The sequence below is a fragment of the Bos taurus genome, chromosome 4 (assembly GCF_002263795.3).
Source record: "Bos taurus isolate L1 Dominette 01449 registration number 42190680 breed Hereford chromosome 4, ARS-UCD2.0, whole genome shotgun sequence".
Taxonomy (NCBI): domain Eukaryota; kingdom Metazoa; phylum Chordata; class Mammalia; order Artiodactyla; family Bovidae; genus Bos; species Bos taurus.
Genome location: NC_037331.1, coordinates 5,496,529 through 5,509,581, shown reverse-complemented (window position 1 = coordinate 5,509,581; position 13,053 = coordinate 5,496,529). Strand labels below are relative to the sequence as shown.

Genomic DNA, 13,053 nt, shown 5'->3' with positions numbered 1-13,053 from the left:
CAGGAAAGCACAGAATGATAACTCTGGGAGAAACGGGATCATTACTGGGAAAGCACCATTTTGGGTGGAGCTATAAGCACTTTATATGTATCAGAATTGTCATGAAGCCCACTCCCTTCCCCACCCTGCCATGCTTCAATGAAGTGATAGACCAGGCTAAAGGGATTCATTATCCTCTGGGGTTACTGTAACCAGACATTTATCCCCTCGATACAAAAATAGGGGGGGAATCACATGGCTTCTGTATTACTGTTCAGTTACCTTAATGGGGAGAAACACCACCTCTATGATCACTGCCACCCAACTTCCATAGAGATTCCAATATGTCCTGGTTCTGCAGAGGGTGTGGCTGGCTACAGACAAATATCTGTGTGTCATGTAAGGGTCATGTAGTACCATTGTCAGGGCATGTGCCACTCCTGACTACCAGCAGATTGAGATGAAAGGGAGCCAGGCCACTGTATGATACACTTCGCAACAAAGCAAGAAGCAGGACCTAAGGATGCTTTCTAGTCTGATGCGGCATACTTCTGGATAGCTATCAGTGGCCTCAGATTTGTTAAGGATTGTTAGTAAGTCTAGAAACTCTGGAGCAGTTTACCCTTCTGTTGCTGGAACTGGCTGCAGGCCATGATGTCAGGTTTCAATGTGGGAGGTGTGGGGGTCTCCACCATGATCGGTCTCGCCAGCCACCGTCAGCCATAACCTGGGCCCCTGGGCTGCCAGAGGCATCCTCACTTCTGCCTTCCACCAGTAGGGCTGTGCAGGTGGCATGAGTGGTAAAGAACCCAGCTGCCAGTGCAGGAGACATAAGAGATTCAACCCCTGGTTTGGGAAGATCCCCTAGAGGAGGGCTCGGCAACCCACTCCAGTATTCTTGCCTGGAGAATCCCATGGACAGAGGAACCTGACAGGCTCCAAGGCCATAAGGTTGCACAGAGTTGGACTCGACTGAAGCAACTTAGCACACTTGCACACATGTGATGGAGAAGGGCCCTTCTTCCTTCAAAGCCTTCCAGCTTCCTTTGATAATTCCCAGACTTATTAATAATCCTTAAACTATCTGTGACATTAACTATCCAGAAATATGCCTCATCATACTAGAAAGCAGAATTAAGTCCCCATAGCAAACCTTCCTTTTCCTTCACAGAACTTCTCAGACAGGAATGTGCCCTATATAACCATGCACTAACATCTGTCTCCCCTGTGGGCTGTGAAGGATGTTACTTGTTGGCCATTCTGTCCCTCCTGTCTGGTCCAGGGTGTACACTCGGTGGACGTGTGTTGAGAGAAGGAAAGAGAGTGAGGGTTGAAACGTAAACAGCTTAGACCTGCCTCTGAATGCCCCTCTGCCCATGACTTATTAACTAACCACCACCAAAAGTAATGTGGATCAACAGACCTTAACAATGAGGCAGACCGTTCACTTATGAATTTGCTAATGAAGCCAAGGTTTCCTACTGAGCTTAGAACCTATACATCAAGAAGGTATTATCTTCAAGGATATTCATTTTATTTCTTTCTGAAAACTTGTACTCAAAAGCTAATTACAAGAAGTCAAATCTTTTCTCAAATTTCCCCTTTCCAGGGGAAGCGAGCTCGCTGCCTCCTACCAACCATGATATTAGATCTTAGGCTTCTTGAGGCCAAACTTGCTGACAAGTCATTGACAGTAATTTCTTGCAAATCATTCCTGCTCAGTAATTGTTTGAAGGAACAAGTAAATGTCACCCCTGGAACTTGCTCAGTCTGCTCTCAACTTTCTACCAACTTTCCACCAAATAACTGCAGCACAGGCTCCTTGCTGCTAAGAACTGAGAAGCAGGCATGGAATTAAGAGGCCAGGGAAGATGTGGAGGCTGGTACATATGATGGTGCTTTTCACTCTCACGCAAGTCAGAGCCAGATTTTTGTTGTTGACAAGACTGATACCATTTCACTATGAAGAATATAAAGTTTCTGTATTTTTGATTAAGCTTTATTCTAGAGTATTATAGTTATGAACTTAAAATATATGATATATCACACATTGTTATAATCTTATAATTGCTTGAATTAAATAAATTAGTGATGTTAACCAGCCATTGTGAATTACTTAGAACTCTATATGAAAACATATCATTTCAATGTTAATTTTAAATTAAATATAAAAATATTTAGAGCTTCCCAGGTGGCGCTAGTGGTAAAGAGACATAAGAGAAATGTCAGGAGACATAAGAGAAATGGGTTCAATCTCTGGGTCAGGAAGATCCCCTGGAGGAGGGCACGGCAACCCACTCCAGTATTCTCGTCTGGAGAATCCCATGAACAGAGGAGGCTGGCAGTCTATAGTCCATAGGGTCGCAAAAACTCGGACACAACTGAAGTGATTAGCACACTCAGCACACTCAAAATGTTTATTAACAACCAGAGTAAATACAAGTATTGGTTTGGTGTTTGAATATGCACTGTTTAAATTGGCACACCATCCTTGGTTCACCTGTTCGTTTATTGATTTGTGTAGACAAATTGGTTTAAATGCCACCCCCAGGCAGGGCACCATGCCAGGTACAGGGCAGGCAGAGACGTGTCAGCTTTGCCCATTTTGCTGATGTCCACATTATGTGTCTGCCCGAGATCGTTGCCCCCACGGGTGTAAATGTCAGCTGTTGCTGCCGGGCACAGAGGTAACCTGGGCCTCTCTGACTGTCACCCGCTTCCCACAGGGGACAAGTGCCTGTCGGAACTGCCCTACGACGGCAGTGCCAGCTACGAGAAGGAGAACGAGATGATGCAGACACATGTGATGGACCAGGCCATCAACAACGCCATCAGCTACCTGGGGGCTGAGTCCCTGCGCCCCCTGGTGCAGACACCCCCTGGCAGCTCTGATGTGGTCCCGGTGCTCAGCCCCATGTACCAGCTCCACAAGCCGCACGGAGAGGGCCCCGCGCGCTCCAACCACTCAGCCCAGGACGGCGCCGTGGAGAACCTGCTGCTGCTCTCAAAGGCCAAGTCCGCGTCCTCGGAGCGCGAGGCGTCCCCGAGCAACAGCTGCCAAGACTCCACGGACACCGAGAGCAACACGGAGGAGCAGCGGGGCGGCCTCATCTACCTGACCAACCACATCAACCCCCACGCGCGCAACGGCCTGTCCATCAAGGAGGAGCACGCGGCCTACGACGTGCTGCGCGCGGCCTCCGAGGGCCCCCCGGACGCGCTGCGCGTGATCGGCACGAGCGGGGAAGCCCTCAAGGTGTACAGGTGCGAACACTGCCGCGTGCTCTTCCTGGACCACGTCATGTACACCATCCACATGGGCTGCCACGGCTTCCGAGACCCCTTCGAGTGCAACATGTGCGGCTACCACAGCCAGGACCGCTACGAGTTCTCGTCCCACATCACGCGCGGGGAGCACCGCTTCCACATGAGCTAAACATGGACTGCGCGAGCCCGAGGGAAGAGCATCCGTGCCCTGCACGCACCCCTGGGCAGGCAGCCGGGGCTGGACTGGACCGCTGTGCTTTGTCCTCTAGGTGGTCCTTCGTTTTGTTCTGAGTTGGTTGATTTTCTTTTGAGAACAGGACGTTTTTCTTGTTAGATGCGGGGTTCCATTTGGAGCCCCCGGAATGCTCTCTTACTAGACGATTCTGTAGACCGCAGGCTGAAATCCCCTCCCCTGTTGCTTCCTAGAAATCGCCAGCCTCCAAGTGATAGGTCATGTTCGGAGAGAATTGTATAGAAACAGGCGGAAGCCCAGAAAGGAATGAGCTGGTTCCGTGCTGAGCGTGGTTTGGCGCACCAGATGGGGTTTGCAGGGTCCCAGGAGCCCTGCTCACAGCCCCTGCACTGTGGCCCTGACCATGACCCTGGGGTGAAATGCCCTCCTCTCAGGGCCAGAAACTGCGTGCATCCGGCACCGACAGGCCACAGGTTCCAAAGGAAGAAAATTATTCTAAGTCAAATTCTGCACACTGCCGGGAAAAGTCACTATCGGGCCGAGGGAGGGGAGGGCTGGCAGAGCCTTTCGGATTCGTTCTCCCTTTCCAAACCTTGTCATGACGTTGCCCAGCCCAGAAGCCTCCAGAGGCCTGTTGTCCCATGGAATGAACTCTATTTCCGTGGGGCACCTGGGCCCACTGTTCTCTGCTCTCTCATCTCATAAGGGCCCCCAGAGTCTGTCACTACATTGTTAACACCAGCCCTGAAATTTAGACGTTCATTCTTTTTGAAATGTTCAGATGATAAAATCCCTCAGAAACCAAACCTGTATTCTAAATTCCACACTCATGTCTGGTTCTGTTCTCCTTCCTGCCCAGGTTCCACCTGTGACCTATTTTCCCGCAGAAAGTCTGTCCTAAACTTCATTTAATGTTGTGTTGTAGCTCCAAGCAGGGGTTCTTATTGTGGGTATATTTCTCTCCCTGCCTTCTGTGTATAGTATTCTCATTTTAATATCCATTAAAGGATTCAGAATGACCATTTTCAGGTCAGGGAAATTTGGCAGGTGAAGTCCAGAGGCTGCTGCTCACACACAGCACCTGTTTATTTGAAATCACACTTTCAAACCATCTGACACGCTTTTCCCCCAAGGGCAGAGCTGCATCCTTGTGTCCACCTAGGCGGGGTGCACCTGTCTGACTGGGGGCGTGTCCAGGACTCAAGGTCCAGCTGGACAGAGGGAGATGGCCCTGGAGGTGAAGACTGCTCATGCCCTCAAAGGCCCACAGAGACGTCCATGGGTTCCAATCCTAACCTGGAAAGCAATAGGATAGGTGCATGCTATCGTTAAGAACATTCATCTCAACCATCTGGCAGGAAGGGCATACAGTTTCCAGTATTTTTCATCACCAAAAATGTGCAAAGAACATAAGGAAACAGCAAAAATTGTGCACAAGCATCTCTGCATTTCAGCCAACTCCAGAGATCCTGAGCTCAACACTCTTGACATTTGGGGCTGGATACTGGGTTGCAGGGAATTTCCCCAGGCATCCTAGGCTGTTTAACAGCATGAGGTCAACCCCTGGGTTGGGAAGATCCCATGGAGGAGGGAATGGCAACCCACTACAGTATTCTTGCCTAGAGAATCCCATGGACAGAGGAGCCTGGTGGGCTACAGTCCATGTGGTCACAAAGAGTTGGACACGACTGAGTGACTATCACTTCACTGGTCCCTTACCCAACAAATGCCAGTAGACCCCCCAGTTGACAACCAGAAATGTCCCTGGGAATAAAAAGGTGTCCCTAGTGGAGAACCACTGCTCTAATGGAATTGTAAGCCAATCAAGGGTCTGGAAGCCTTCCAGAGATGAAAGCCCTGCCACGAATGTCCCCAGTCAGCAGTCTCAAGCGTGACTCCTGTTCCTTTGGATTCATTTTAATTCTCTCAATGAACTGTCCCCCACCTTCAGTCTTCAGAAGCTTACCTTCCCAAGTGCACTTGAATATTGTGGAAAGGGTGGCAACCTAGCATCCTTGAGTCATGGGATTCTTTGCTTACGGAACTGTGTGACATTTTGAACCTGGAAATAGGCAAACTTGTAGTAACTTGGTCAGTGACACACTGAGGCACTGGGTGAGGGGCAGAGGGGGACTCCGGGCTGTGGACAGCATTCGTTCAACATGAAGTTGTAAGACAGATCCACCTTATCCCCCTGCATGCATATTCAGGGTGAGAGACTGCTCGTATGTCCACTTTGCAGGCCAGTTTCACCTGCCGCATCTGTTCCACAGGGCCCATTGGCTGGACAGAGCTATCTTTTCCCCTGTGGCTTCAGATGGACCTCAACCCACCACTGTAGATAGTGGCTGAGGAGTTGTTTTCCCCAGGACTTTCCCCTCCCTCTCTCCGCCTTTGGTAGCCAGTATAACCTTATTTACACACCTTTTGTTGTGGTTTTCTAATGTAATACCATTTTTCTCTGAAACTATTGTATTTAAAGTAAGGTTTCATTAATGCCAACAAGTAATGAAATTATGCTTGAAAGGTGGCCATGTTCTGTACCCAAAGCTGTTGACGTTTTCCTTTTAGCTGGTAAAAGTAGCATTTTGCATGACCTTACCCCGTTTCACTCTGTGGTTTGTTCGGCTACTGATGATGTGAGTGTGTGTCTCGGGGACAACTGTGGAGGCACTAGGCTTCATGCACTCTCGTTGTTGAAAATAAATATCAACCAAAGGAGGGGCACCAGGAGCAGGTGGATTCTGTTGATCAAGAGAAGTCCCTGCTTGGCATTCTGGCCCATCCTGGTCACCCAGCTCCCCTCCACTCAGAACACCTGGACCCTATTCCTCACCCCGGTCTTCCTGCATCACGTATCTTAGAGTGTGGGCTTGTCCTTGCAGAAAAGACATTACAAAGAATCATGTTACTATCGCTGTGTCACCCAAGGGCGTGTCCCAGCACCTAGCATTTCAGATACTAGCACGTTTCACTTCCAGTTCAGAATCAACCAAAAATGAGATCTCAGACTGTTCGTCAAGAAAGACAGCTATCTCTCAATGCAATGTGAGTTCTTTTTTGTTTTTTTTTCTATTTTTGTGCCTTTCCTTGTTTTGTTTTGTTTTCAGTGGGACTTTCTTAGCATCATCTTCTTGCCAAAACAAAAGCAAGATGCCATGGACTGCTGTAGACCAGTCGTGAAGTAAATCTATTTCTCTCGTGCACTTATGTTCCAGCAATAATGAAGGGGCAGCGCTACTCGCAATCCAGATCTCTCTCCTTCAATTGAGTGTTTTTTTGTTTGTTTGTTTTACTTTAAAAGAAACCAAAATTAGACTTATTTAAGATATACAGACATCAGAAATTAAAGGGAAAAAAGCACATGTGCTGTCGGTGCCATAGCATTCACTGTGAACAAGTGTGACCAGAAATGAATATGCAATCTTGTTTCCAATACTTTCTAATACACTTTTTTACAATGTTGTGTGTGGTGACTGTTCAGGGTTCAGTTTATGTGTATCTATCTAATACATCTTTAGGTGTGCAGCTGCCATTCTGGCAGATACTTGTACAGGACTGTAAATGAGAAAATGCAGTTGTATTTCCAATCTGCCTCTATGATGATGTTAAATTATTTCTGTTTTGCTGTGAACAGGGGCGTGGCCTTGGAGGAATAGAGTATCCTTTTGTACACATTTTCAAATGCTTACTCTGTGGTGATAGAACTAATAAATGCAGTGCATACTCTGTCTGCCTCATGCTGTGAAGCCCGCGCTGGTCTTGAGAGAATCACCGTGTAGACCTGCCACCTGCTACAGACTCCCTCCTAGTTGGAGGAGGAAGATGGGCTTGGGGGCGGGTACAAGACAAGGTGGGATCATCTGTGATCATATGCATTTGCCGTTGCTGCTGGTTCATCAGTTCACTTCGGCAGGCTGAGCACCTCCTGTTCAAGCTGTGCTAGGCTTGGAGTACTTGTGGGTTGGAGGGTGAGTGGAGGTCGTGGGCAATATAACACATGTTCCCCAGCTCTTCTTAGAGCAGTGCTTAATGCCATGTGCAGCGATGGGCGGCAGGGGGGGAGCATAGAGGCGAGGGCTGACCGCAGTGGCCACCCTGAGGGCAGTCTCCCTGCTGGGCTGCATGTTTAGTGCAGGGCGCGCAGGGCTGGGAGATCTCAACTCTGTCTGTCACAGACGCGCACTGCTCGAGACGCTCGGTGGTTAAAACCCTCTGGCCCTTTGGGAGAACCAGCCAGACACGGTGTGGGCTCAAATCTAGTAAATAAGATGAAGTGATCAAGTTTACACGGTTCAACATTTGATCCAAATGGGGTGAAACTTGAATGAAATCCGCAGACTGTTCAGTTTCACATCAGGCGTTGGCATCGGGGGCTTTTCGTAAGTGTCAGTGGCCGGGGCAGCATCCTTCAAAGAAGTTTTCGGCACCCTTAAGTTACTGCACTGAATGAACACATGGCTTAGAGAGAGGTAATGACACAACCATTGCCAGATCCGCTGTTTCACAGTTACATCCTGTTATTTCTCAGTGGTCACGGATTCAAGAAATAAAGGGTGTCTGCATTAACTCAGAAATGACCTAGGCTCAATTTAAGGCAGAAAAGTGACTCCAAAGTGGTGGTGGTGGGGGGCTGGGTCTGTTTGTGAGAGTGAGGAATGTGTTTGTGTGTACCTTACCAAGGCTAATGAGTGTGTCTAGAAGCGGGCTTCTTTGGTGACTCAGATGGTAAAGAATCTGCCTGCAACACAGGAGACCTGGGTTCAATCCCTGGGTTGGGAAGATCCCTTGGAGAAGGAAATGGCAACCCAATCCAGTATTCTTTCCTGGAGAATTCCACAGACAGAGGAGCCTGGTGGGGGGTTGCAAACTGAACTGAACGACCAACACTCAACTAGAAGAGATCTGAGGAGGGCAGTGGCCTGCCCTCATCTCTCAAGCTCATCAACTGAGCTTGGGAAGGGGTTGAGCAGCAATCCATCCTGGAACCCAGGACGTGGTAACAAGTGAGGGTGAAGTTCAAAACCCTCACTTTAAGAGCATTCCACAGGATGATAGACTTCATTCCTTGGTTTTCACTACCTTTTATATTATTGAAGTCATGCTAAGAATGATTATCCTCAGCATCTTTTTGGTGCTGTATGCCATTAAGCTTCCTCTGGTCCCCTTGCAAGCCCTCAGTGAGTCAGGGGTGCACCCACCCCATGTGCCCAACCTGGTGAGCCCCACTCTGGGAAGTCAGCCCTGGAGGGTGTTTCCTTCATGGTAATGAGCAGAGGTGATGGTGAGGAGCAGAACAGCTCACATTCACGCCTGGGAGGGGCAAGAGTCAGGAACAGTCTGCCTGGTCAGCCCCAGGACGACTGCAACTGCTTCCAGGTGGATGCACCAAGATTCAAAGAGCCTGATTGTCTGCACAGAGGGCCTGGAAGATGCTGAGTGAAGGAAGCGAGGTGTGGCTGCAGTTGTCAGACAGACACTGTTCCCTGCACACCTGGAACAGCCTGGCATGTTCTGGACAGCTCCCCCTCTGTTGTTACCCCTGGGGCAGCTCTGGCAGTTTCCTGAGTGCAGTTTTTTATCCTCCCTTAAGACAGCTGCTCATCCAATTTTATTCCTGATGAGTGCTGTAAATTTACAAAACATGCTGTGTTTTATATATTAGTGTGAAATCTGAGGAGCTAAACATCAGAATTGGGGGCTCAGGTGCCAACGATTTCTGATCACATTTCCAATTAATTGGTCATATTTTCTATCAAAATAAAACATCTTGGAGGTTTTGTGATTCCTTGGTGAAGTTCTGCATTTTCCCTAAAAGTACGTGCACTCTAAGGAATAGGATTGCTCGGCTGTTGCCAAAAGTCTCATTTTTTTCATATGGCCAGCCTCTCAACTCCAAATCCTGAGCAGGGCTCGAAACAGCCATCTAGGAGCTAGGCAATCAGTACAAGACTTGGAAGAAGTGCTCAGACCACCAAGGCAGGGGTCCCCTGTTGCTCAGAAGCCCAGGCATCACTCTGAACCCCACTGGTCTTTCTCTGCACTGGAACCCAGAGAGCAGCCCAGCACAGCTGCCAGGCAGGGCTGGAGCTCAGGTGCTGCCGACACAGCCTGGATCTTTTCTTCGTTCCCCAAGAGCCTGGCCCTTGTGACCTCTGACGAGGGGGAAATGGAGCCACTGGGCTCCTAGAATAGCACTTCTGCCTCATGGCCAGGCTCCCGTCCTCCCATTGGCCTCTTCCAGCATTAACTCAAATTCCCAGCTCCCAGCTCAAGACCACCTCCAGATTTCCTCACCCACACCACCTTCCCCGGGCCCTGGGGCATCCAGAAATCCCCCATGACCCTGGTTCTCAAATGCAGCTCAGAATCACCTGGCTGGTTCTCATGAATGGAGTTTCCAGAGACCCACTCCTGACCTTTCTGGAGCAGGAGGTCTGGGTGGAGTCTACCTGCCTAATATGGGACCAGTTCCTCAAGTCCAGATAAGCTGACCCCACCCACCTGGTCCCCATCAAGGCAGATACAACCTTAACCCTCTCCTCCAGCCCTGCCACCTCCCTCTCTTTTTTGACAGAGGAAGAAACTTAATAGTTGATTATTAACAAAATAAATAATTATTCAAAATTAATAATGTCTCTCTCTTCCCCTCTTAAATTTAAAACAACTCATGCACGTGTGCTAAGTCACTTCAGTCATGTCTGACTCTGCGATCTTATGGACTGCAGCCTGCCAGGCTCCTCTGTCCATGGGATTCTCCAGGCAAGAATACTGGAGTGGGTTTGCCATGACAAGAGAGTCAGACAGTGGAAAATCAAAATACTAGCTGTGCTACCTGTGAAACCTAGATTAGAGGAACCAGCTTCAGTGCCTGACCACAGTGGGCTTGCTGACTCCAGGCAGACTTGCCCCGCCGGATGCAGGTAGGATTTAAACTCAGGCACCACCTGAGGGGGCTGAGCCCGCGCCCTGCAGGAAAGGGGAGGGGGAGCAGAACCCTCATCCTGCAGGCAGCAGAGCCCAGGAAAGCAAGAGAAAGCAAGCTCAGTTCCTGCAGCCAGAGGAGTGTGAAGAGGAGAGAAGCAGGTGCAGGGGAGCCACCGGAGGCAGAGAAGAGAGTGGCATAATGAGAAGCAGGCAAGTGACGAGAGGAGCCGGCAGGAGGCCTGGCAAGGGGGGAAAGGCATAACCTTCCAGCAGTGGGGCTGCAGAGGACTTGACTCTCTCTCACTGGGGTGTGGTCTCCAGGAGCAGGGTTTTTTTTTTTTTTTTTTCCTGCCATATCTTCAGTGTCAAGAAGAGTTACTTGGCACATAGTAGGTGCTTGCTACGGTCTGCATGTTTGTGTCTCCACAGAAATCATATGTGGAAATCCTGCCTCCCAAAGGTACTTGGAGTTGGACGTTTGGCAGGTGACTGAGTCATCAGGATGGAGTCCTCATTGTGGGATTGCTTCGTACTAAGTCACTTCAGTCATGTCCGACTCTTTAAAACCCCATGGACTGTAGCCCGCCAGGCTCCTCTGTCCATGGGATTCTCCAGGCAAGAATACTGGAATATGTTCCCACGCCCTCCTCCAGGGCATCTTCCCAATCCGGGGATGGAACCCACATCTCAGGTCTCCTGCGTTGGCAGGCGGGTTCTTTGCCACTAGCGCCACCTGCTGGGATTGGTGTCCTAATAAAGAGGCTTCCAGGAGCTCCCTCAGCCCTTGTCTCCTGTGAGGACAGTGAGAAATCCACCACCGGGAGAGGCCCTCACCTGGCCCTGACTTCAAGACTTCCAGCTTCCAGAACTGCAGGAAATGAACTTCTGTTGTTCACAAGCCACCTGGTATCTGGCGTTTTGTGACAGCAACCGGCAGACTGAGATGCGGGTCAGTAAACATGGACGGGTGTAATTGTCTACTGAAGATGACTGAGATGATTGTGTGCGGAGCACTTGTGAGGTGCTGACCCCAGATCTCAGGTCCTCTGTGAGCGGTTAGTGAGGGGCAGGGCAGCGTGGGCTGGGCAGAGGGATTGAGCGGGGAAGCTGGGGAGGCACTGGGTGACGAGAATGGGTCAGCTGTGAAGACAGGTCACAGTTTGAGAGTCATGTGGTCAAGAGCGAGAAATCAGGATGGACCCAGGAGGTGCCCGAGGGCAGAGCGAGCTTGGAGGGCGGCAGAGCTCTGTTCCCACGGAGAAGAGGGCCATGGTCCCAGACAGGAGGGAAGCCCGCGGAGCCCGGCGCCCAAACTCCCTCCACGAAGGAGAGGCCGAAAAGCAGGCCCAGTAAAGCAGCTGAGACCAGAAGCGGGCTGTGAAGAAGCTGCCAGCTGAGCACCCGGACACTGGCCGTGGCAGTTGGCGGGGGGCCCGGGGAGGGAGATGCAGGAGGCGGGGATGGGCTGGGGACCCCTGAGGCTGATGCTGGCAGGAAGGAAATGGGGAACTTGGTGCAGCCCGGACCTCAGGCCTCAGCTGGGACCAGATGCCTCAAAACATGCCAAGTTCTGGGCTGTATTTTCCTAAGGAGGAAGGTGAAAACCTCAGTGTGAAGTCCCCTCGCTTTTTCCGCTTTTTGGCAAAGCCAAGGACAGGAACAAGGCATGATCCCTGTGTGATGTCTCCTCCGGGCACCCCCCACCCTGCTCCCCCAGCATAGGCCGCCCGCGCCCCCTCCCTGGCAGCGGGGTGCTGCGCCGGCCCAGCAGGTGTGTTGTGGCTACGGGGATCACAGGACGGGAAGCAGATGCGGCCCCCGCAGTCCCCAGGCACAACTGGAGGCTGGCCGCTTGGGGAGGAGATTTGCATAACAAGGATAATTTGGTACCAAAGCTGTCCCCTGAAGTGAACTGCCTGGATCTCGGTGCAGTTGACAAATTTCACTTCTTCTTTCCCATGTTTTGTCAAACCAACTAGATGTGACGTTGAGTGTGTGAATTGTCCAAAGATACTTTCTTTCTCCCTGCATGATTCCGGCCTCCCTCCCTCTGCTCTGCCTGATCCAGGGCCTCCCGTGCACACTCCCAGGGTCTCTGGCCCCGAAGGCAGCGCAGCAGTGCCTGCCCCACTCAAAGCCTTGCTCCCTCTCGGAGGGACGCCACGGTGGGACTCCAGGCCTCTGGGCACCTTGCCTCTGCTCCCCGCACCTGCCGCTGTGTCCCCGTCAGCTTCCTCCCTCCTGCTTCCTGTGGGCAAGGGCGGGCCGAGGCGCCACCGTGAGGAGGGCGTGTGGTCTCGGGCCCTTGGTTTGATTCCCCTTTCAGGGCCCTCCTCCCTCCTGGGCACTACCCTTCACAAAACCCGTTTGGCTTCCCTGCTCACACCCAGATCCGACTCCTTAAAGCATCATGATTCTTTGAAGCTGCCTTTATACCATCCTACAGGAAAACAATCATATGTGTTACTGTTCAAAAATAAAATAGGTACAGTATATTCTTGAGAGGCTCCCCTGGTGGCTCAGTGGTAAAGAAACCACCTGCAGTATAGGAGCTGCAGGTTTGATCCCTGGGTTGGGAAGATCCCCTGGAGGAGGGCATGGCAACCCACCCCAGTATTCTTGCCTGGAGAATCCCATGGACAGAGGAGCCTGGCGGGCTACAGTCCATGGGGTCACAGAAGAGTCAG

At 50.7% G+C, this 13,053-nt stretch overlaps 1 protein-coding gene across 21 annotated transcripts in view; it reads left to right on the top strand.

Annotated features, from left to right (window-relative positions):
• IKZF1 (IKAROS family zinc finger 1) overlaps positions 1 to 7,168 on the top strand; it is a 97,840-nt gene extending 90,672 nt beyond the window's left edge. For 20 of the 21 annotated variants that reach the window (XM_024990854.2, XM_005205110.5, XM_005205105.5 and 17 more), the window contains one exon: positions 2,706 to 7,168. In XM_024990854.2, coding sequence (XP_024846622.1) covers positions 2,706 to 3,415 — 710 coding nt within the window. In that variant the 3' untranslated portion in view covers positions 3,416 to 7,168. The remainder of the gene's footprint in view (positions 1 to 2,705) is intronic. The other variant, NM_001105257.1, reaches the window with a different exon arrangement.
• Positions 7,169 to 13,053: the final 5,885 nt, after the last annotated feature.